We start from the raw sequence: 26,611 nt of genomic DNA, 5'->3' as shown, positions 1-26,611 counted from the left end.
TGTCTAAACCATTTAATTGGAACTGATTATCAACTTGAACTATTTGTGGCTCTTTTGATCCCATAGAATTGCCAGTAGCTAAGTTCAGGATTTCCTTGCGTGAAAGTGAAAATAGGGACATCTTAAACTTGCTGACATTTGTTTAAAAGCCTTTTGCCAACTACACTCTGAATCCAGTGTGAAAACCTGCAGCAATCCTCCATATTGCTATGGAAGCTGAATGAGCAACCTGCACCAAGTGGAATCTGGCTTAGTGAATTTATCAACCTTGATTTCAATGGTCAGGGAAAAATGCCAGAATAAAAGGTATTGGACTTTTCCTTTATAAAGCTAGTTTGTTAATAGTTTTGTAATCTTACGAATATCTCTGAATGCTAGAGATGTTGAAAAAGTCATTAACAGCTGGCTAAGCCAAAGGTCTTAAAAATCAGAATCAGGTTTACTATCACTGATTTGTATCATGAAAATTATTTTGTTGCAGCAGTAAAGTGAAAGACATAAAAAATAGTATAAGTTGCAATAATTAAATAGTGTAAAAGAGGAATAATAAAGCAGTGTTTATGAACTATTCTGAAATATAATGGCAGAGGGGAAGAAGTTGTTTCTAAAACATTGAGTGTCCCTCTTCAAGTTCCTGTACCTTCCTGATGGTGGTAATGAGAATGGGTCATGTCACGTACTGTGGTCCTTCATGATGGATCCTGCCTTCTTGAGGATATCCTCAATGGCTTGTACTCATGGTAGAGCTGGCTAAGCCTATACTCTCTGCAGCCTCTTTCAGTCCTGTGCTTTGGAACTCATACAAGGTGGGCCGGCTGGTGGCGCAACGACATTGGGGCCGGACCTGGGAGTGGAGGTTCCTGAGTTCGAAACTAGTTGGGTCTGTCCCCAAGTACGCTTTCCATCTGTGCCGGGTTGAGTGTCAAGATCGCAACTTGACCTCGTAAAACAAAGGGAAAATATTGCGAAAAATGTCTGTGTGAGGAGTGGCACACCACACAGTCTCTCTCTCTCGTTCCTCGCCTTGTAAAAGCTATGAAAAATCCGTCATCACGGATGGACGCATGCATGCACACACACAGACTCGCACGCACGCATGCAAAAAAAAAGGAACTCATACAAGGCAGTGATGCAAACAGTTAGATTGCTCTTCACCATGCATTGGTAGAAGCTTGTTGATGTACTAAATCTCCTCAAATTCTTAATGAAGCAGGGCATGTCTTTTTCATGCTTGCATCAATGTGTTTGGCCAAGGGTAGATCCTCTGAGATGCTAATGCCCAGGAGCTTGAAACTGCTCATTCTTTCCACCACTGACCCTTCAATGAGAATTGGCGTGTGGACTCTGAACTTCCTCTTCCAGAAGTCCACAATCAGTTTTTGCAGAGTAAGTGGTTTTGCTGAACAAGTGAGCTGTTTAATGTGTGGGATTTGTTTACCTGCCCCTGCACCCCCACCACCTGCCAATTTCTTCCATGATGGGATTTACCCTCTACCATGCATAGCTATTCTGGCAAGAATCTCACTGATTTCACTAGAGTTGTCAGGAAAAAATAGACAAGATCGATGCAATCTTTTTATGGGTCAGAAGTGAGTGTAAACATTATGCTGCTGACTGGAAATTCAGGGACACCTTTAGAAATGTTGGGCCCATACTTCTGTAAGGTGCAATGATTCAGTATTTTTAAGTCCATGAAATTGCTTTAAATGTGGAATTGGTCCATCAGCTGTCAGGGTCCTTAATAGCACCCATCAAACGAGGAAATAAAAGCTGAAGCTGTACCAAGTTCTCAGTCAATGATGAAAAACTATGCACTCTCTTGTAAATGGTACTATAAATACATCCCAACATACTATTCACTCTGGCCTTGCTTCACTGATTTGCTCATTAACCTTAAAAGATCTGTGTCCTAGAGCTCCATCTACCTTAATATTTTTCCCTGAAGGTTGTACATAGCTTCATCACTCATCATGTTCATACATGCATGGCACTGCATTTAACTGGGATTATTCACAAACAAAATGTGGAACATGGCTCAGTTTGTAATACTCTTCTGAGTCCAATGGTTACATTAACTGAGGGTAATCCAATCCAGGCTGACACTGTGATACATATTGTATCGAAAAGATAGGCAGGAAGACAGAGGGAGCAGCATTGCTCTGTTGGTTTAAAAAAAAGTGAAGTCAAATCATTAGAAAGAGGCGACATAAGGTCAGAAGGTGTTAAATCATTGTGGATAGAGCTAAGGAACTGCAAGGGTGAAAAGACCCTGATGGGAGTTGTGTACTGACCCCCGACCCCCAAACAGTACTAAGGTTGTAGCCTACAAATTGCAATGGGAGATAGAAAATGCATGCCAAAAGGGCAAAGGCAATAATCATGGAGGACTTAAATATGCAGATAGATTGGGAAAATCAGGTTGGTGCTTGGGGGGGGGGGGTGCGGTTCTAGAGTGCCTACGAGATGGCTTTTTAGAGCAGCTCGTGGTTGAGCACACTGTGGGATCAGTTATCCTGGATTGGGTGTTGTGCATGGAACCAGAGTTGATTAGAGTGCTTGAGGTAAAAGAAACTTTGGGGCAAGTGATCATAATATGATCGAATTCACCCTGAAATTTGATGAAGAGAAGCTAAAGTCAGATGTATCAGTATTACAGTGGAGCAAGGGATATTACAGAGGCATGAGAGAGGCGTTGGCCAAAATTGATTGGAAAAGAACATAGGCAGGAATGATGGCAGAGCAGCAATGGTTTGAAATTCTGGAAGCAGTTTGGAAGGCACAGGATATATGCATACCAAAGAGGAAGAAATATTCTCAAAGAAAGATGACATAACCGTGGCTAACAAGAGAAGTCAAAACCAACATGAAAGCCCAAGGGAGGGCATATAATAGACCAAAAAATAGTGGGAAGTTAGAGGATTGGGAAGATTTTAAAAACCAACAAAAGGAAATTTAAAAAGTCATTAAGAAGGTAAAGATGGAATACGTAAGTAAGCTACCCAATAAAAGTGTTTGTTACCTAAAGTGTAAAAAAAAAGAGGGAAGAGTGGATATCAGACCACTGGAAAACAATGCTGGAGAAGTAGTAATGGGGGACAACAAAATAGTGGATGAACTGAATAAGTATTTTGCGTCAGTCTTCACTGTGGAAGACGCTAGTAGTATGGTGGAAGTTCCAGGTGTCAGGGACATGAAGTGTGTGAAATTACCATAACTAGAGAGAAGGTTCTTGGGAAACTGAAAGGTCTGAAGGTAGACAAGTCACCTGGACCATGTGGTGTATACCACAAAATTCTGAAAGAGGTGGCTGACGAGATCATGGAGGCATTAGTAATGACCTTTCACGAATCACTAGATTCTGGAATGGTTTCAGAAGACTGGAAAATTGCAAATGTCACTCCACTCTTCAAGAAGGGAGAGAAGCAGAAGAAAGGAAACTATAGGCCAGTTAGTCTGACCTCAGTGGTTGCGAATCTTTTGGAGTCGATTATTAAGGATGAGGTCTCAGGGTACTTGGAGGCACATGATGAAATAGGCTCTAGTCAGCATGGTTTCCTCAAGGGAAAATCTTGTCTGACAAATCTGTTGGAATTCTTTTGAAGAAATAACAAGCAGGAAAGGCAAAAAAGAATTGGTTGCTGTTGTGTACTTGGATTTTCTGAGTACCCTTGACAAGGTGTTATTCATGAGGCTGCTTAACAAGCTACGAGCCCATGGTATTACAAGAAAGATGCTAGCATGGATAAAGCAGTAGCTGATTAGCAGGACACAAAGAGTGGGAATAAAGGGAGCCTTTTCTGACAGGTTGCCAGTGACTAGTGGTGTTTCGCAGGGTTCTGTTTTGGGACTGATTCTTTTTATGTTATATGTCAATGATTTGGATGATGGAATTGATGGCTTTGTTGAAAGGTTTGCAGACGATATGACGATAGGTAAAGGGGCAAGTAGTTTTGAGGAAGTAGAGGGGCTATAAAAGGGCTTAGGAGAATGGGTAAATAAGTGGCAGATGGAATACAGTGTCAGGAAGTATATGGTTATGCACTTTGATAGAAAAATTGAAAGGGTTGACTATTTTCTAAATGGAGAGAATATATAAAAAAAAAACTGAGATGCAAAGAGATTTGGGAGTCCTTGTGCAGGATTCCCTAAAGGTAAATTTGCAGTTTGAGTCTGTGGTGAGGAAGGCAAATGCAAAGTTGGCATTTATTTCAGGAGGACTAGAATATAAAAGTAAGGATGTAATGTTGAAAGTTTATAAAGCATTGGTAAAGCCTCACTTGGAGTATTGTGAGCAGGTTTGGGCCCTTCATCTTAGAAAGGATGTGCTGAAACTGGAGAAGGTTCAAAGGAAGTTCAGGAAAATGATCCAAGGATTGAATGGCTTGTCATATGAAGAGCGTTTGATGGCTCTGAATCTGTGTTCAGTGAAATTCAAAAGAATGAGGGGTGACCTCATTAAAACCTATCATATGGTGAAAGGCCTTGATAGAGTGGATGTGAAGATAATGTTACCTTGGAGAGTCTAAGACCAGAGGATACAGCCTCACAATATGGGGCGACCATTTTAGAACGAAGGTGAGGAACTCTTTAGCCAGAGGGTGGTGAATCTGTGGAATTCTTTGCTACAGGCAGCTGTGGAGACCAAGTCTTCATCTATGTTTAAGGCAGAGGTTGATAGATTCTTGATTGGTTCAGGGATGACGGGATACAATGAGAGGGCAGGAGATTGCAGCTGAGAGGAAAACTGGATCAGCCATGATGAAATGGTGGAGTAGACTCGATGGGCCAAGTGACCTAATTCTGCTCCTATATCTCATGGTCTTATGGTCTTGTAGTCCAGTGCTGTGTTGAGAGAGAGCTGCACTGACAGAGGTGCTGATTTTTGGATACGATCTTAAACCATGTCACCATCTATTCAAAATATTTAGTTGCTTGTGTAGTGTTGATAGAGAAAACAGAAATGAGATTTCAGGTATGTGACCTTTCATGAGAAATTGCACATCAGAAATCATATACATTTTCATTGCCGAGAGGGTAGAATAGTGTGATGGACTGTATAACTTTCTGTGATAGGTTGGAGGCTAACAGTCAGAATGCCACAAAGGGCGTGTGCTGTCTGAGAGCTATATTGAACATAAATGAGCTGTCTTAATTAGAGCTTTTCAAGATGCGGTTTGATAGAGTAGATAGAAAAATATTATTCCCTCTGGTGACTGGGTCACTAATTATCAGTCAGACATTGAAAGTTATTGGCAAACCATCTAGAAGAGAGATGAGGTATTTTTTCTCTAAAGTCAGCATGGGTGGCTTAAGGGAAGTTCATTGATTGTTAATGGAATTTTTTGAGAAGGTAACAAGAAAGATCAATAATGGTAGTACATTTGATCTAGTAAAAGACCATGGAAACCAAGGGAAAGTAAAACTGGATTGAAAATTGGCTCAGTGGGATACTCTCAGAAGGTAATGGTTATCAGAAGTGTTAAACCTGGATGGGCTCTGTCAGATTCAATTGTGGGTTTCTTCCTTCCTTTGAGGTATACATCAATTATTTGGATTTAAGAATTGTGCAGATGACACAGAAGTTGGCAGTGTGGTTGATGGTGACACTGATGTAGAATGCAAAAGAACTTCACTCAGCTCATTAGATAGACAAATGTGGCAAATGGAATTCAGTTAGAAGTATGAGGTCATAGATTTGGGAAGGAAATAGATCCATAAATGGCTTGGCAATGAAAACTGTGTAAAAATAGTTCTTCTAAAATCTTGAGTATATGACCACTCATCTCAAGAGCTAGCAGGACTAATCTATCAAGACAGTAGGAAGGCTTATGGGTTATATGTCTTTTTTAGGCAAGGCATGGGATACAGAAGGTCTTGCTAGAAATGTGCAAAACAGTTGTTTGGCTGCAGTTGCAGTACGTATTGCCAGGTCTAAAAATATCTCAGTTATGAGGAGAATTTGGTAAGACTGGTGTGATTTCTTTGGAATAGATACTGAGGGGGATTTAACTGAGGTCAATATAAGGTGTCAAGAAAGTGTAAGCAGGATGAAGTTGTTTTCCTTGGAGGGCTTGTGACTAGGGGATGTAGATTTTATTTAATGGAAGAAGATTTTGGAGTGATAATGAAGAAATGATTTACTCAAAAATTATTATCGGTATCTAGAACTCAAGTGAATTTTGAAACCCTCCTCACACTTAAGGATATCTGGATGAGCTCTAGAAGACCCATAACCTACAGAACTATAGACTAAGAGCTAGGAAGTGAGATCTAAACAAAACAAACATCTTCGTGGCCAGCATAGAGAAGATGGACCAGTGGCCTCCTTTCTATGCCGTCAGTTCCTTTGATTCCAACTACAGTATGTGGAATTTGAACATCATCTGTAGGGATGGTAAAAGGTGATTTTATAAAAATTCTACAAAGGGAGTTAAGGTGTACTTGAGAACAAGGAATACGTGGGTTTACTGAATAAGATATAAGTTGGGTCTTTCACAGAACAAGCATAGGTGCCGGAAACCAAAACAGCCTCTCTAATGCTTTAGTTTCTATTCAAAGAAAATGACAGAGTTTTGAATAAAGCTGTCTAATTAAACCATGATATAAACCACAAAACTGGTCATTATCTGACTGGTGTTCTTAACATTTAGAATGGCACAAGATTACTGCTTTGCTTGGTTGTTTAAATTATTGCACTGTTCTATCAGGAATATGCTAAAATGTTGTATAAATGTAGGCACAGTGGATTCTGGCTAAATGGGCCATCCAGTTAATTTTGCCACTTAGGTGAACTCTTAAAGAAGAAGAGCTAATTGAGAAGGTAGCCAGGATTCCCATTATTTATTTGGGACACTATGCCACTTAATTGGGACAGGAGATTGTTGCAGTTCAGTTACTAACTAGCGTCAGTCATGTGCACTTGTGTGGCTGTTAGAAACTACGCTTAGAGTGAAGAGTTATTAAATAGTGTCTTTTGCTTGTGTTTGTATTCAAAAAGCAGAACTGGTTTGCTCACTGCATTTTCAAGCATTCAGACTTGGAGATGCCAGAAATAGCTGGGATTGAAAATGAAACTATTATCTACTTCAACAAATTATGACTTGTGTAGACTTTGGAAGTATTGACAATCATGTTGAATTTTATAATGAAAATGAAGATTTGGAGGATGCAATCTTCAAAAGGATTGTACAAAAGCAGCTGCTATCTACACAAGGTGTCTGTGCTGATTTTGTTCATTTACAGTTAATCAAAAGAACATAGTAGAGTACACTGGATTTTTTTCCTCCATTGATAACTGTTAAGAACTAATACACAGCTTTATAGTATTGTAGTACTATTGATCGTGTTCTAATTTGTTTTGTTTATCATTTAAATACACATTCTGTTACTCAGTTAAATGGTAGTTTGCATTTTTATACCCTCTTAACTATTTCCATGAAACTGAGGCTAATTGGAGCAGCTGCTTAATTGGGCCCAAATGTATTGGTTCCAATGTGTCCCATTAACTGGAATCCACTGTATTTGTTTTAAGTATGTAATAAAAATGTTGGAAGTAGTAATGGAGGCTCATCTATTGCTTGGATTTAGGAGAATTAAGCTTGTTTGCTCATAATTTTACATTGCAATAAGTTTGACATTCTTTTCATTTTATGTACATTGGTCACATATTATTAATGTTTTGTGCATCATATTGTCATCAATTGTTACCAACAAGTAAACATCAAAAATTAAGTACTGAAATTGTACATCAAATTTTGATGATTTAGCATCAAAACTAGCTGACAATTATGGTAAACCGATAAAGTTATCTGTTTGAGATAAAATATTGCATTGCTTCTATGTTGTATTAGTTCAAAAACATTTGTAACAAAGCAGTTGTCAGGAGTGATATGAATGTCCAGTGAACCTTCAAATAAAACATGAAAGAGGGTGAATTATCAAATAGATAAAAATATATTTATGTTTGCACTTTGCCAGGGTTCTTATACACATGGAACCTGATAGAGGGCCAGAATGATTTAGACAAGTTTGCTTAAAAGATTCATAACATATGCTTGCTGGAAAGAATTGAGTTATCTCTGCTCTGGAGAGTAAGTTATTGTAGCAGTAGCTGACAGAGATGAAGATAACTGAAGGAAATTCAATTACCTTTTAGTGTTTTCTTTCTAATGGGATTCTTAATGTGAAAGAGATCCTCCACTGATGCTCCTCTGTTGCTCTGTGTGATTTTCCTTGATACTTTGATGGAAAGAATTGAACCTTCCTTTATAGTGCTTCATTAACAATGAAATATGTTTGTTGTTATTAAGTGGTGTCTTTGATTAGAAAATCCTAAAGTGGCACCATATCAGTCCATTCCAGACACATTTCCATGATACAGTTGGTTCCCTTTAACTACTTCCTTTTAAAAGACATCAATTTTTTTTTTTGCGTGTAGTAATCTTTTAATTAAATTTTAACTTGATTGAAACATAAGTTCATAGTTTAAGGTGGGAGGCAGAGCATTTCCGTGAGAACCATATTGTTGGATTTAATCAATGGTTTTTGTTGATGGATTTAAAATGAATTGATAATGCAAGTTGAAGATTAGGCTTAAGTTCCACAAATTGAAAATGATCTATGTTAGTTATGTATTCAAACCTCAGTTTGGAAAAGGAATATTAAAACTTCCAACATGCAAAAAGCAGCTGGTGTGCTTTTGTTCCAACTTCTGGAGCACTACAGTGCATAATCCAAGAAAACTTGGCAAATGCAAGGTTTTTTATTTGAGCTTGCATTTATGGAGTGCCTTTCACAACCACAAGGTTTTCCAAACCCTTGAACGTGGCAGTCGATCTGTCCACAGGTCTTACAAACAGCAGTGATTCTATATTCCTTTTCAGTGATGTTGGTTGAGGGGTGTATTAGCTACGACACTGCATATGTTCTCCTGTCCTTCTGTCCTGTACTGTTGTCCTGATAAAGCCCTCATATTATTGGCTCAAGCATTTGGCAATATTTCAGTTGAATGTGCGATGCATGAATAGTATCCTTTATATCCATTCAAGAGCAATTAGTGTCTTGGATTTAACATTTAATCTGAAAGCTTCTTATAATTACTCTGCACTAATAGCTAGATTAGCTACATGGATTTCTAGAATGGAATTCGGGAATGTTACCTCAAGTGATAGTATTGTAGAGTTAAAATTGTTAAGAAAGGAAATCTAGCCCAGATTAATAGATGAAGAATTGACAGCAGAAACTGATATATAGGGTAGCTCAATGGAGACATAAGCAATTTGAGGACAAATAATTATTTGCTCAAATGGGCAGATTGTACAGAGGGGTGCCAGAAAGATCACACTATGTTCTCTGTTCTTTGGAGTCTACATTTATGATTTACATGAAAAGGAAATAATGTAGTTTAACCAAGTTTGCTGGTGAAACAAGGGCATCAAAGTGATGCAGGACAGATATTGGAATTTGTCTCCTGAGACTATCACCATTTTGAGCCTCCTGTTTCTCCATGTGTGACCGATCACGTGCCTAACTTTCTGCAGTTCAAATTCAAGAGCCAGTGCAACAAGGTGGGTAAAGAATAATCCAGACCTTGGAATTGTGGGGAATATGTTTCTGTGGCTAGACAGCCTGATGGTTGAAAGAAAGGGGAAAATTGTTTATCTGTTTTCAAGAAATCATGTTATTTTTGTCATTCATTCTTTGTGTCTAAGCTTGAGACAATCTGTTACAACTGCTTTCTCTGCTTTTATTCTACTACCAGATTTTTGTCATGACCGGCTGTATTTATATTTTCTTCTTATCCCTCAAGCCTTCCCCTGGTCCCTCATCCTGGTAATTTGACTTTATTAGCATGGAATTAGTGACAACCTGCTGGGTGTCAATCCCTTATAACAGTTTTAATGATTCTTCTTCCTCCTTGCTATCCATGTTGCTCTCAAAGCTGTCCTTGTTAATTGCTATTCCGTTCTCAGTTGTCTTCTTAGCTTTAGAATCTATATTTCTCAAAACTGTTGTAGAATTTCTCCAATCATGTTTACATCCCTGCACAGCATGATATTTTCTTTTACAGTGGTATGCTACATTCCCTTCATTTCCCCCAGCCCCCAGCCTCTGCACAGACTTCATTATGGTTAATTATACCATAGGTTTCTGAAACATTTCCTCCATTGTTTAGTTCAGTGAGTCTATGCTTGCTTGACTTTACAATTATAGCTTGAGCAATTTATACAATGCCTTCTCCCTTCAGAATTACCTTTGCAATTGTACAAATATTTGCATGAGCATCTTTTGTTCTCATCCATTTCCATTCCCATGACTGGAATTATTAGGATTCATGTGCTTAATATACATCTTCTACACCTGTAACATGATATTCCAACTTTTGTACTCAATGCCAATATGATGATGGCAAAGGTATCATACATCATCTTCACCACCTTGTCTATCTGTGTTGTCAGGAACAGGGAATTATGTACTTGTACGAAGTCTCTCTATTCTACAACACTTCCCTAGCCTGTGTATAGCCAGCTATGGTATAACTTTCCAAAATGCATAATCCCACACTTCTCCAAGTTAAATTTGATCTGCTATTCTTTATCCCATTTTACTAGAATAACCTTTATTCTTTTAGCTTTCCACTAAAATTGCTCAGATGTTTTAAAACAGCAAATTATTTTGTGTAAATTGATGTAATAGTTCAGCATCATGGTAACTGACACTGTTGCGCTTGCACTTAGAAGTATTAAGTTCCTGGCCTAGCTGTCAAACCCATGATAATAAAATGGAATTGCAAAGAGCAATAATTGTATTGGATCTAGTGGAAAGATACAGCTGCAATATTTAACTATCTGTAGCCTGTATGGGTAAAACAACGGTGTGCATGATTATCCCAGGAAGTTGTGGTGTGGCATTTAATCCTGTATGTTTCTTGCACTATATTTTGGTCCATGGATATACTATTACTGTGGTATACTTATTCAGGAAAATTTTGTTTTTTTTTAATTGTACTCACTGAAAAGGAAGCCTTGTGTTTCTATAGCATGGTGATATGTATAAGACTAATTGGAGCATTCATGATATATCTTAAGTAACTATATTCAGGGATCTTTGTGCTGGCTTTTGTAGCCAAGGTTTTCAGATTAGCTCATGTATTTATGTTTTATTAGTTCCATTGTGAGAAATCTTTTCATTTGGTACATTGGGATCCTTACTTTCATCAGAATAATTCAAATATCCCTTTATTTACAAATATGCTGTTTGTAAACATTTGCTATAATGTAGTTGACCTCAGGGTATGTGACCTTGATCGATCTACTGCCCTCACAGTGTGTTGCGTACAAAGCTAGGCAGGGAGTTAAATACCTTCTCAAAAATTACCGAGCCCGATGCTTTCTTCAGGGTATTTAATGTGAAAGTGTTGTGAAACCGCAGAAGGTAAAGTAGAACATGCATTAGATTCAATACAGATTTGTCGCTTGCCTGAATATTATCGATTATTCTCACGATCAGTGTTCCAAACAAGGTAATAAACACATGCAAAATTCTGTAGCTGTGCTGTGCAATAGTGTGAATTCGTGGTGCAATGATGGCTTAATAGCAATGAACGATAAACATAATATTTCCTTCAAAGTGCATCTACTAAATGTTTACCAATATTAGGAAAGCCTAAGACACAGATATTTCCATTTAATGACAAATAAAGAGTGGTTGGAGGTGGGTGCCTTTCTACTGTGTTTACTCCAAGTCGAAATTAACCTGTGCAGGAAATTATGTAAAAAAAAAACACAGCTTATGAACAGGAAGTGATGTTTGTACAAAACAAAATGCATACAAACGAACAGCGCCTCCAGAGGCAGAACACTTACACACCTGATATCCATATCTCAAACTTAACTACTGAAGCTAAAGCTGAGATAATTATTTCATTAAGTCATTGGCAGAAGAAGGAGCCCCAGAGTCTGGTATTGAAAACAGTCTTACTGCACAGTCTAACCATTCTTGCTTCAGAAGTGGTGTCCTTGATGACAGACTCGCTCATGAACAGGCTGGTGACACAGTGCTCACCTAGAATGACGATTGTGTGAGGTACCTCTGAAGTGAGTTGTGCCACCTTAATACATCCTCTAACTTGCTGTAGCCCCTCAGCATCAAGAAAGGGACAGAGTTCACTGAGGTAACTTTGGATTGGAAGAGGTTCCTGCTTTGTGATGCACTGCACTTCCTCTGCATTTAGCAGTCTTTGAACAAGAAGAATGATTCTAATCTTTGCCTGATTCATTTGGTCTGAGTTGAGAGGTTGCTTATAAATGTGCCAACAACTGCAAAGGCTGCTTTTGGCTAGTCCTACAGTCTTCACTTTCATATAGATCTTACTCTCACTGGGTGTGACATGATTTGGTTGTCTATTCTTCAGAACATTAGTCTTAAATATGCTGACAGTGGGCTGATGAGCACCATTGAGCAGACTTTACCCACTATGACCCAACCCAGGTCCAGTCATTGGGCATAAGGTGCATTGTGCTTACCGTTGTGCTGTTCACATACTTTATGTGCACATACGGTGTCTCTGCCAAGCAACAGGAGAATCTCAGGAGAAGAGTCGAGTGTGAGGATTTTGTCAACTATGTCCTTAAGATATGAATGAACGTGTACAGCTTCAGGATTTGGTTTTTCATTCCTGTTTTTGGGAATATGGTCACAGCCAATGAGAGTTCCCGGGCATAAACCCCTCCTTTTGACTGTGTGATGAATCCACCGGCTCTACTTCTGGTAGCTTCTGATTTTCCAGAACATGTCTTTAGAATGTATGGGGAATTAGCTACATTTGATGGATGTTCAACTGGCTGCCTGCCGTGCTGTGCTGCGGTTGTGCTGGAACCATTCGCCCAAAGTGCTGACCCTGAATCTGCAGCTGTATCTGGATCTAACTCTCCTGATGTGTCAGTAGGTTCTTCGCTCAGTTTCTTGGTACCCTTTGTCCCTCTGCATTCTGCAATATATTGTTACTGCTTCTCCAGTTCTCCTTGCAATCCTTCCCAGACTCCCCACCACTATCTGCATGACTGTCTTGTCCACATTCAGACTGACTCTGCCTCAGGGCTCCTCAGGCTAGACTCAGCCTATCATTCAAACTATTGTCCAATGGTGATTTTTATCACAATTGCCTGGTCAATGAGCGAGGGCTGTGCATTTAGTTCGGAGGTAGACTGGGTAAAGATTTAGTGTGAAGCTGGTTCCCTTCTTTGGCTGCTACTTTGATTTCATCCTTTGTTGAGCAACCATGTCGTATTAGAGGGCTTGCGCCAATGGTTGACTGTTCATCACTTTGCTAGAGATGATCATCACTCTCCCAGCTGTTGCTTCATACACTGTCTTTGCTACGGTAACCTCAGCTTCATGCTCCTCCTTCAGTGCACTCATTGTGGCTTCTGTAGCTTTTTCCATGACTGTGTGTGCTTTCTCCCTGTCTATACGAGCTTTTTCCATTAGCATTTCAACTTCTCACTTAGTATACAGGTGCCCTCATTCTTGTTGTTTTAGCTCCGGCGCGGGCTCGTGCTGCAGTATGCCAATTGTGGTTTCACTTGAGTGTCACAAAAAGCGATCAATGTGCCGCATTCTGACCTGACTTCCAGGGCTCGACAATCGAAGTTGCTGGGTTCAGAGGTTGTCATTGTAGCGTATGGCGCTCAGATGCATTTCCAGTCTGAGGGCAATGCCTTTGAAGATAATTCTCTACCACCCTCACAGTACATTGCGTACAAAGCAAGGCAGGGAGTTAAACAACTTCTCAAAAATCACCCGAACCAAAAGTTTTCTTCAGGATTTTTAATGAGAAAACTTAGTGTGATCCTAAAAAGTTACGTAAAACATATATTAGATTCAATACAGAATTGTCACGTGCCTGAACATACTAATTTTATCGATTAGTCTCATGATCAACAATAAATAAGGTGATACATAAATGCAACATTCTATAGCTGTGCTGTGGGGTAGAGTGAACTCATGCCATAATGATTGCTTAATAGTGATGAACGATACGCATAATACTTACTTTAAGGTACATCTACTAAATATTTACCAATATTAAGAAAGCTTAAGACTCACAGAAATTGCTGCTTAATACCTGATAGAGGATGTCTTTCTACTGTGTTTACTCTAAGTTGAAATCCAAATGAACCACTACAGGAAATGATAAACAGCTTACAAACAGGAAGTGATGTTTGTACAAAACGAACTGCATACAAAACAAACAGTGCCTCTAGAAGCAGAACAATTGAAGAAGCCTTTTTTTAATGAGTAGTCCTTCATATTAGCGATAACTGGCAAATGGGATCTCAGGATATGTCGAGAGTTGACTACCCCCAACAAGTGGGCAGTGATCTTTGTTGATGCAGCTGTTTGACTGTTTGAACAAACCACTGATGTGATTTCCTATTAAATGAAATCACAATCTATTGATATAATTGACCGCTGATACAATTGACTATCAGAAATAGACTAATATTCACTCAATTTTGCAGCAGTCTCCAAAAGCCAAACAAGTGTCGTTTGATGTTTTGCTCTCACTTTTGTTTAAATATGCAAATTAGAAGCAGGTATAAGCTGCTCTCCCTTTGAGCCTGCTCCACTATTTAACAACGTGACTGATTTTATTGTATTAAAAACTTTGAGCTTCTTTCTAGCAGTGTTAAGTCAACATTACCTTGCTTATCAGGAATTACTTTGACATTTATGAGGACAGCATAAAACCTGAAGTTATACCAGAACATGTCAACGTTAATAAAGAGGACAGAGGAACTTTTGAAAAACATTAGGGTAGATGAGCCCTGGGACTGGATGGGATATACTTCAGGTTACTATGAGAAGCAAGGCAAGAGACTATTCTGCCTTTGGTGATGATCTTTGAGTCCTCACTGGTGACAGGAGTTGAACCAGATGATTAGAGGATGGCAGATGTTATTCTTTTGTTCAAGAAAGGGCATAGGAATAACCGGTGAATTATAGAACAGTGACTCTTAATTCAGTGGTGAGCAGATTATTGGAGAATATTCTTAGAAGAACAGTTTAAGAACATTTGGAGAAGCATTGTCTGATTAGGGATAGTTAGCACGTCTTTGTAACAGTCAGGTCTTGCCTCATGAGCCTGATTAAATTCTTTGAGGATATGACAAAACACATGGATGAAGGTAGATCAGTGAATGTGGTGTATATGGATTTTAGTAAGGCATTTGATAAGATTTCCTATGCTAGACTCATTCAGAAAGTGGGAAGGCATGGGATCCAGAGAAAATTGGCTATGTGGATTCAGAAGAGGCTTATCTATTGAAGACAAAGGGTGCTTGTAGATAGAGCGTATTCTGCATGGAAGTCAGTGACCAGTGGTCTGCAGGGATCTGTTCTGAGACCCCTGCTCTTTGTGATTTTTAGAACTGACTTAGATGAAGAAGTGGAGTGGTGGGTTAGTAAGTTTACAGATGACATGAATGTCGGTAGTATTGTGCATTGTGTAGAAAGTTGTCAGAGGTTACAATGGGACATTGATAGAATGCAGAGCTGGGCTGAGAAGTGGTAGATGGAGTTCAATCCAGAAAAGTTTAAATCATACACTTTGGTTGAATTTGAAGGCAGAATACAGGGTTAACGGCAGGATTTTTTTACAGTATGGAAGAACAGGCGTCATCCAATCCACGTACATAGGTCCCTTAAAGTTGCTGGGCAATTGATGGGGTTGTTGAGAAAGAATAATGTGTGTTGGGCTTCATTATTTGGGAGATTGAGTTCCAGAGGATGTGCGGGAACTTTTGAAAAACAGTACAATAGATAAGTCGCCAGAGCCAGGCAAGATATTCCCCAGATTACTAAGAGAAGTGAGAGAAGAGATTGATGCACCTTTGGTGATGATCTTTGCATCCTCACTGGCCACAGGAGTAGTACCAGATGATTGAAGGATAGCAAATGTTATTCCTTGGTTCAAGAAAGAATTTGGGGTAACCCAGGGAATTATAGGCCAGTAAGTCTTATTTCAGTGGTGGATGAATAATTGGAGAAGGTTCTTAGAGGATTCGTGAGTATTTGGAGAAACGTAGTCTGATAATCAGGGAAAATAGGGATAATCAACATGGTTTTGTGAGGGGCAGGTTATGCCTCACAAGCCTGATTGAATTCTTTGATATGTGGCAAAGCACATTGAGGAAGGTAGAGTAATGGACGTGGTAATGTATATGGATTTTAGTAAGGTGCTGGATAAAGTAGGCTCTTTCAGAAAGTGAGGGGGCATGGGATCCAGGAAACTTTTGTGGATGTGTTCGGTATGCTCCCAAATCCTAAGAACTTTCTATAGGGCAAAATTGAGAGCATCCTCACTGGCTGCATCACCGCCTGGTATGAGAACAGTACTTTTCTCAATTGCACGTCTTTGCAAAGAGTGGGGTGGACAGCCCAGCGCACCTGTAGATGTGAACTTCCCACCTTTCAGGACACCTACAAAGACAGGTGCATAAAAAGGGCCCAGCGGATCACTGGAGACCCGAGTCACCCCAACCACAAACTGTTCCAGCTGCGTCCATCTGGGAAACAGTACCGCAGCATAAAAGCCAGGACCAACAAGCTCCGGGACAGCTGCTTCCAGTTGCAACTTTGCAATTTGCCTATGCCAGAATAGGTCAACGGCAGACACAATCTCAATGCCCCTCCACACGGCTTTAGAGCACCTGGGCAACATAAACACCTATGTCAGGATGCTGTTCATCGACTACAGCTCAGCACTTAATACCATCCTGATTGAGAAGTTGCAGAACCTGGGCCTCTGTACCTCCCTCTGCAATTGGATCCTCGGCTTCCTAACCGGAAGACTACAATCTATGTGGATTGGTGATAATATATCCTGCTCGCTGACGATCAGCACTGGCGCACCTCAGGGGTGTGTGCTTAGCCCACCGCTGTACTCTATATATACACAAGACTATGTGGCTAAGCATAGCTTAAGTTCCATCTATAAACTTGCTGACGGTACAACCATTGTTGGTAGAACCTCTGGTGGTGATGAGAGGGCGTACTGGAGTGAGATATACCAACTAGCGGAGTGGTGCAGTAGCAACAATCTGGAACTCAATGTCAGTTAGACGAAAGAGCTGATTGTGGACTTCAGGAAGGTTAAGACGAAGGAACACCTACCAATCCTCATAGGGGGATCAGAAGTGGAGAGAGTGAGCAGCTTCAAGTTCCTGGGTGTCAAGATCTCTGAGGATCTAACCTGGTCCCAACATATCGATGTAGTTATAAAGAAGGGAAGACAGCAGCTATACTTTATTAGGAGTTTGAAGAGATTTGGCAAGTCAACAAATATACTCAAAAACTTCTGTAGTTGTACCATGGAGGGCATTCTGACAGGCTGCATCACTGTCTGGCATGGGGGACTATTGCACTGGACCGAAAGAAGCTGCTGTAGATTGTAAATCTAGTCCGCTCCATCTTGGGTACTAGCCTACAAAGTACCCAGGACATCATCAGGGAGCGGTGTCTCAAAAAGGCAACATTCATTATTAAGGACCTCCAGCACCCAGGGCATGCCCTTTTCTCACTGTTACCATCAGGTAGGAGATACAGAAGCCTGAAGGCACACACCCAACGGTTCAGGAACAGCTTTTTCCCCTCTGCCATCAGATTCCTAAATGGACATTGAATCTTTGGACACTACCTCACTTTTTTTTAATATGCAGTATTTCTGTTTTTGCACATTTTAAATGTATTCAATATATGTAATTGATGTACTTGTTTATTATTATTATTTTCATTTTTTTTCCCTCTCTGCTAGATTATGTATTCCATTGAACTGCTGCTGCTAAGTTAACAAATTTCACGTCACATGCTGGTGATAATAAACCTGTTTCTGATTCTGCAAGTTGATGGGGTTGTTATGAAGGCATATGATGTGTAGTTCTTCATTAGACAGGATTATGTCATGAAGTATTTCTGCAGGTCTAGAAAACCCTGGTTAGACCACACTTGGAATATTGTGTTCAGTTCTGATCAGCTCTTATAAGAAGGATGTGGAAGCTTTAGAGAGAGTGCAGAGGAGATTTACCAGGATGCTGCCTGGATTGGAGGCATGTCTTAGGAAGATAGGTTGAGCGAGTTAGGCTTTTCTCTTTGGAGTGAAGAAGGATAAGGGGTGACTTGATAAAGGTGTATGAGATGAAAAGAGGCAAAGGTCAAGTGGACAGCCAGAGACTTTTTCCCAGTATAGAAAGAACCAATATTTTAAGATGATTGGAGAAAAGTATAGGGAGAAAGTCAGAGGAAAGTTTTTTTTAAATATAGAGAGTGGCGCATGCATGGTATTGCTTTCAGGGGTGGTGAGAAAGGCAGATATGTTAGGGACATTTAGGTACACGGATGATAGGAAAATGGAGGACTATGTGGGAGGGAAGAATTAGATTGATCTCAAAGTAGATTAAAAGGTCAGCACTACATTGTGGGCCAAAGGGCCTGTGCTGTGCTGTTATGTTCTATGAATCTGTATTCTTCTGCCCTCTCCCTTGCGTTGAAGAAGAAATTTCAAAAGATTGATGACACTGAGAGAAACAATTCACCTCACTTTTATCATGAATGGGCAATCCTCATATTTTTGAACAGATACCCTTTTCCTAGATTCTCTGCAAGAAACACCCTCTCCATATGCACTCTCCGGATCCTGCATGTTTCAATCAAATCTCCTTTCACTTTTTGAAACTTGCATTAATATATTAATGCATTAAAAGCCTTTGCATTTAAACTGATGTGAACTGCTTTTTCAGTGTTTGAGATTTTGTTTAATGTAACCTTAGAGGCTGTCAATATGATATAAAATAAGTTGACTAACATACAATAACTTCATATTTGTAATTTTGTGCTGGCACAATTATCCACTTCCTCATCGGATTTGCCATTTACACATGCAAGTCCATCTGTCATTACTAAGTGTTGTTTGATTTCCTTTTGATCACATGTTTAAAGTGAAACTTCTCTTTAAGGAGACAGAGATTGATAAAAGGGAAAGCTTAACTTGTTAACATGATTTATAGCTATAGATTATATGTCGGACTTGAAAAGTTAATGGTTAAATTGTGGAGGAGGTTCTAACTGTAAATTATAGGGCACTTTAAGACATTTACTTAACACTTTATTCCATTCACCTGTTTTCAACATTTTTAATTCCTCTCCCCATATTTCCATAATTTATGTCAACAAATAAATTGAAAATATATTAAGCAGATCTTGAAATTGGCATGTATTTGAATGAAAGAAAAACACTTAAATGAATTTAGTTTTCTGATGTAATAAAGTTAGAAAATAGATGCTGAATACTGTATATCTGGAAATAATGTATAGAACAAGAATTTGTGACTAGTGGCAAAGAGGCAGTGCTTGCTATTGTCCTTAGAAGAAGTTTCCTCCAAAGATCTGGTGATCTTGTGAGGACTCCTCCGTTTCTAACAGTTGCTACAATCAGGCATCATTTCAAAGGAATCCTTAACTACTCTCTCTCTCTCTCTCTCTCTCTCTCTCTCTCTCTATATATATATATATATATATATATATTTATGTGTGTGTATGTGTATAAATGTATATATGTGTGTATATGTGTTTCTGTGTATCAAAAGTCATGAAAAAAATAATTTTCAAAACCTCATGCGGCTTGAAATATTTCAGAGAAATTTTAAAGTGCTTGTGGAAATTAGTTTTTTAGGTCCAGTAATTAAGGCTTAGTATGCTATTAAATACCCACTTTAGAATCATGTACCCAAGTGCGTGATATTCAGGTATTTTACAACTTAACTACTTTAGGACCTGAAATTTACATCAATTCCCATGATTTCCTCCAATTTAGATAGAGAGGTGAACACAGATAATAAATAAATATATTTATTTAGAGATTATTTAGATTAAAATTCCAATGTTGTTGTCACTTTCAGAGTAATGTATCCAACCTAGTTCTTATGCTGCAGATACCACCACAAAAATAGATTGTAATGTGTAGATCATCTTCATTTTGGGTACATATCAGCAAGTGTGATTTACCATATTTCATCTAATATATTGCACAGAAGAGTAATATGAACATTCAAATACATATGCAAAAGTGTACATGTTGATATGTTATGCAAAGAAAGTAAAATTAAACTAATTAAAAATGTGAAAATCATACAGAATTCCTTTGAAATATAAAATTGTTTTTATTCATTATTAATATGAAGTTGCATATCCCTTGGTTCATTTTTATTTTAGGTAATTCCTATGAACAGCTTAATTCCATGCATTCAGATTTAAAAAAGAGAAAGGACTCGCAAGTATTCTGTGTATTTCACTGTACAGTAGTCGGATTGTGTGAACTCTACTCATGTTCAGTCTCTTTTTTCCCCACCCTCTTTAAAACAAAATCACTGATAAAGATAATGATTCATTAATATTTATAATTAGATATATAATGATTGCAAATTTTCTTGATTATTTCTCTTTGGTAATTGATTAAGGAACTTCTCTTGCTGGTGTGCAATTTAATTTATTGTTAAGGACTGATATCTAGGAATTATTTTGTTACCTTTTAGTAGTGTTAATATAGTGTTGTGGGTCACACTATTGCTGTTTTTGGTTGTTCTGTAAAACAACATTTTTTTTTCAGTTAGGGGTTTCACAGACCAGCTCTGTTGAGTTTTCATAGAGAGAAATTGCATGGATTTAGACCTTTGAACTTCCAGTGTGTCAGCCCGACACAGCACACAAGATTGGAATTGAACCCAGTTCTCTGGCAATGCAAGGCAGAAGCTCTATTAGCTGTGCCACCTGTAAATGCGTATATAGTGCTGTGCTTTGGGTCACTTTCAGTGGGACATCATCCTTTAATCCATAACAAGTTCTTATGCTGGAAATCTGAATCAGCACCCACTAAATACTGGAGAATTCAGCAGGTCAGGCAGCATTTATAGAGGAAAACAAACAGTCAAAGTTTCAGGTTCTGATGAAAGCTCTTGGCCTGAAATGTAAGCTGTTTGTTTTCCTCTGTAGATGCTATCTGACCTTCTAAGTTCCTCCAGCATCTTGTATGTGTTAATTCTCATAGCTACTGGCATTTGGATTAGCAGCTGCAGTCTTGGCAGCTAGCTCTTTAAAAGGATGTAGCTCATTATAAACTTCTATAAGGATATTCATAGCTCACTAGCCATTACCATACATCTTTGAAATGTGGGAGGAAGCTCAAGCACGGGAGGCAAACCTACATGTTCATGGGAAGAACATCCAAACGCCCTACAGGCAGTGGTAATTGAACCCTGATGGTGATCACTGGCACAGTAAAGTGATTGTAGTAACTGCTATGTTACCATGCTATCGTGTTGCAGAAGAGGGTCTGGGGGAGGATGGTAGTTGAATTTACCCCATTAGGTCAGCTGTTGAAGAATAGTGCCCACGAGACAGTTTGAGCATATATTGATTTACAATTACAGGAATAATCGCTATTGCCTCACCTGTTTAAAAGTACTGAATGAGAAGAGTTTGTAGATCAGACTTTGAGACAAGTCAGTAGAGCAAGCCCACCAACTCATCTGCAAATTGAGGACCTTGCCATACTCTGGTTGTGTAATCTCCCAGTCTGTGTTGATGATGACCACCAACACACACACACACACACACACACACACACACACACACACACACACACACACACACACGGACACCCTGCTCTGCCCAGTGATCCAAGCTGCATACTCATTTTTTGGTGCATTTGAGTCACTAATTGGCAAGAATGTTGAATGGGAGCTTGGGAAAAAGTAGGAAGGGGAGAGTTGGGTCGTAAATGGTCACACGCACTGTTAGTGAAGCTTCAAACAAGAGATTAAAACTAGCTGTGTGATTATTTTTGCAATGTACCCCATTCTTCCACAAGATTGACATGGAAACCCATGGTGATGTTTTTCAGCTTTGTCCTATTTGGAGTATAGTATTGAAGCTCTTCCCAGTCCTAATAATCAATGAATCTAAGAACCGCTTCCATAGATTTACATGGCAATCACCTGGGAATGACCAGGCATGGTCCTTCATGGTTATGTGCAGAGGCTAGCCTGTGGCCTTCACTATGCACTGATGATTGAGTGATGCAGTTTGCTAAAATCCCATGTGGTGAATGCAAACACAGTATATTGCAGCCACAAATTCTTGCTGAGTCATGGTCAACTGTGAAGATGCAGTTTTTTATAGATTAAGAGAACACTCAGTCCTCTCTTATTGTCATTTAGAAATGCATAGATGCATTAAGAAATGATACAATGTTTCTCCGGAGTGATATCACAGAAAACAGGACAAACCAAAGACTAACACTGACAGAACCACATAATTATAACATATAGTTACAGCAGTGCAAAGCAATACCATAATTTGATGAAGAACAAACCATGGGCATGGTAAAAAAAAGTCTCAAAAGTCCCCGAGTCGATTGACTCCCGAGTCCCCGATAGCAGGCAGCAAAAGGGAGAAACTCCCTGCCATAAACCTCCAGGCACCGTCAACTGCCAATGCCTTGGAAGCAGCTGACCACAACCAGCACCGAGTCCATCCGTCTGAAAACTTCGAGCCTCTGACCAGCCCCTCCGATACCGCCTCCCGAGTGCCATCCTCTCCCTGGCCGCTGAAACAAGCAAAGCCGAGGATTTCAGGGCCTTCTGCTCTGGAGATTCTGGTTACCAAACAGTAGCAGCGGCAGCGAAGCGGGCATTTCAGAAGTTTTCCAGATGTTCCTCCGTACTCTCACGTCTGTCTCCATCAAATCAGAATTGTGCACGGTCCCCTACTTAACAGATAACAGATATTCATCACCGGAGAGGCCGAACGCGCTGCCGTCGCACCGCCATCTTCTCCTAAAAAGTTTGTTCTTTTTACTAAGGTCCACAGAGACTAGTCAGGGCAAGAGGTTGCTTGGGTATTCTCTGTATGGAGTAATACCATATGAATACAATCTAAGAATACCAACATTTTCTAGCAATTGCTCGGGCTGCTCTGCCTGGTTCTGTGGCTTAAAGGAAAAATAGTTGAGTGTGGAGTTTAGATGCCTTCCTCAATGCAGCAGTAAATAGCAAACTGTGAGAATATTTTTTTTAAACTGCCAAAATAAAAGCAGGAAGTGTTTGAAATGCTCACTTTGTCAGGCAGCATCTGTGGAATGAAAAACTGTTGCAATTCAGGCTTGAGTCCTTTCATAAGCACCGAATACTAGTTCTAATGAAGGGTTCTGAACCTAGAACATTTAACTGTTTCTCTTTCTGTTGAGTGTTTCTCACATTTTCTCCTTTTAATCTTGGAAATGACCCTATAGTGAGAGAGCTGAGAGTGACCATGACTTTAACCTCCAGAGGCAAAGCAGTCCAAGCACATGCACATGTGTTTGAATTCATAAATCTCAGTAAAGGCAAAGAATGCAATTACAGTGTTGGCCTCCAAGGTACCATAATTTCAATAGAAACAATTTTAATAAAAACTAATTCTTCTATGAATTTAAGAACCTTCACTTTTAGACCAATGAGATTGAAGATTATGCTAATAAAGAATTATGAATATTACACTGCTGTTAATGTCACTTGATAAAGACTTGCACCTGGAAACAATATAGCAGAACAAATGAAAACATCACCAAAAACTTTGGAATTGAATTTCCTAAAGCATGGGTACGTAATTAAAAATAGGTACAATATTGCCATACTGCAGACTAGTCCAAATTGATGATCAGAGTTTAATTTTTACCCATAAATTTCCAGAGATGAAATTTATTAAATATTAATTTTAACAAAGATTTTCCCCCTCCATTTGAACAGTCAGTGGTGGTCAGGAGATTGCTTTGATGTGAAAGTGAAATATAGTGATAAGGCTTCTGATTTTCATCGGTTGATAATATTAGTATCGGTTGATAATATTATGCAGTAAACATGTGAAAGATAATAATCTCTTAAGAAGACATATAAAAATACAGTCGGCCTCTTTACTGGGAGCTCTTCTTCCGTTTTTGCTTTCTAAGATTGGTAGTCGAGACCTCAATCCCATTATTAAGCATACATTAAGAATTTGGTTTCAGTTTTGTAGATTTTTTGAGTTTAAAAACTTTGTTCTTTCTAGTAAAAATCCATCTTAATTATTTTTTTAAACCATCGATTTTCGATCAGACCTTTTTAATTTGGAAAACCAAAGGAATAATGGGTGAAAATCCCCCAAACAAGAATTGAAAGACTCTTAGCTGGCTACAAAAAGCGTTTACAAGCTGTGATACTTGCCAAAGGGGGTGTTACTAAGTACTGCCATGCAGAGTACCCAAACTTTTGTTTCTGGCTCTTTTCCTTTTTTGTTATTTTGAAATTGTAAAAGATGAAAATAAAAAAGTTTTCTTGCTTAAAATATTAAAGAAATATGTCATCTTTAACTTTAAGCCTTTTGGAAATCAGTTCATCTTTTACTTGCTTAGCTATTCACAGTAACAGAAATTTTGACCAGGGGTGCCCAAACTCTTGCATGCCAAAGGATAAATTAGCCCGTATTTTTCCTAATATTAATCCTATTTGTGACAGATGTAATATTGAGGTGGCTACTTTAACTCATATATTTTGGTCTTGTATCAAGATAGTTAATTTTTGGAAAGATGTCTTTAAAACTTTATCGAAAGTCTTGAATTTGGACCTACAACCGAACTTATTTACAGCAATTTTTGGGATCATTCCAACGGAAGCAGGATATATTCCTGTTTCCACTCAACGGATGATAGCTTTTACAACTTTATTGGCTAGGAGAGCCATTTTGCTTAAATGGAAGGATTCTAATCCACCTACTGTTTTTTATTGGCTTTCCTCCATTATGTCCTGTCTAAGTTTAGAGAAAATAAGAAGTTGGGCATTTGATACATCCTATAAGTTTGAAGAAACCTGGCGATCTTTTATTCAATATTTTCATATGGTTTGATTTATTGCTCTTCCAGTTACATTCTTGAAACTTTGGATTTGATCAGAAAGTTTCTCTTTCTTCTCTTTTTTACTCTCAGTGTGGAGTATGCCCAGTCCCTTTTTTTCCTTTTTCTTATTACTTACCTTTTGTTTTTGTTTATAGAGACTAGTGTTTTTTTTATATATAAAAATTATAAAAGTTTCTTTATCTTTTTTCTTTTATGAAATGATAAGAGGAGAATTGATTATCTTATTTTTATTATATTATTAGATTAGTACTATGTATGATCTTGATAATGTTTATTTTACCTTTTATATGTATTGTTATCGATATAGATATTTGAGATAATTCTTCTCTTGTTTGTACTTCTTAAAAAATTAATATAAAGACTGATAAAGAAGAAAGATATAGTCTAATTCTCCATAGCCCTTTTGACGTGCTGTATCTGATTGGAAAAATGATAACATTATAAATAAAAATACATTAATTCTTTTCTCGACAGTCTCTGTGTGCCCAGTATTCAGCGGAAAGACGTGAAGAAGAAAAGATGTGTGATCACCTAATAAGAGCAGCAAAGTATCGCGATCATGTGACTTCAACCCAGTTGATACAGAAGATTGTCAACATTTTGACAGATAAACATGGTGCTTGGGGAAGCTCTTCATTAAGGTAAAAACATTGGTTTTATATTCAAAATTTAGGAAAGATAAAATATTTAATCACTTACCTCTAACTGGTGGTATGTGAACCATTATGGACTCACTTTCAAAGACTCTTCATCTCATGTTCTCAATATTTATTGCTAATTTATTTATTTATTTTTATTAGTTCTTTCTTTTTGTACTTGCACAGGTTATCTTTTACACACTGGTTGTCCACCCTATTGGTGTGGTCTTTCATTGATTCTGTTATGGTTATTGGATTTATTGACAATGCCCACAAGAAAATGAATCTCAGGGTTGTATATGGTGACATATACTGTATGTACTTTGAGAATAAATTTACTTTAAACTTTGAACTTTGGCAGTTTGCAGCTGTCTGTGACAATTTTGGTGGGAGTGACTATTGCATCGTTCTTGTAGAGATAATCTTATCTTGTGTTATTTGGAGCTACCTTTGCACCAGTTGGGAAAGCTCAAAACAGGGCATCACTGAGGTTCTGTGGGCTATGAGCCACCACAATCTGTAACCCCATGTATCAAAATTCTTGCATCCTACCATTACCAAACAGCCGGGATGTGTACCCTACTTTAATGATTCATGTAGATGAATGTATTGTGTGCAGCACCTGGGCAAACTTTAGAATGATTTATCAGACATGACCACATCCTTAGTAAACAGCATGCAATAGAAAAGCAAGCAATCCAAAAAAACAGCAGCCAGAGCAAAGTTCTGTAAACCTATCACATCTAGTGATGAGTACTAGTGTAAAGTTTGTGACGAGAATACACATAGATTAAGATGTTAGCTGTCCTGTGCTGGCACCAGTGGGATCAGCAGTTGGTCTGCCACCTGTCTTCAGGAGAGAGAGAGATAAGGAAAACAATGGAGCAGCATTTGGAGATGTTAATGAAGGGACGGGAGAGTCTAACGGAAGGAGGGCTGTCAAGATCGGCTCACCCTTTGAATCCTGAACTGTTTGAAGTGATGGACAGGC

At 38.7% G+C, this 26,611-nt stretch overlaps 1 protein-coding gene across 2 annotated transcripts in view; it reads left to right on the top strand.

Moving 5' to 3' along the window:
- lrba (LPS-responsive vesicle trafficking, beach and anchor containing) overlaps positions 1-26,611 on the top strand; it is an 803,145-nt gene that overhangs the window by 277,712 nt on the left and 498,822 nt on the right. For both annotated transcript variants that reach the window (XM_072256051.1, XM_072256050.1), the window contains exon 36: positions 25,457-25,623. In XM_072256051.1, the coding sequence (XP_072112152.1) occupies positions 25,457-25,623 (167 nt within the window). The remainder of the gene's footprint in view (positions 1-25,456; positions 25,624-26,611) is intronic.

The sequence above is a fragment of the Mobula birostris genome, chromosome 4 (assembly GCF_030028105.1).
Source record: "Mobula birostris isolate sMobBir1 chromosome 4, sMobBir1.hap1, whole genome shotgun sequence".
Taxonomy (NCBI): Eukaryota; Metazoa; Chordata; class Chondrichthyes; order Myliobatiformes; family Myliobatidae; genus Mobula; species Mobula birostris.
Note: the sequence above shows the minus strand (reverse complement) of the source record. Positions and strands in the feature narration are given on the sequence as shown.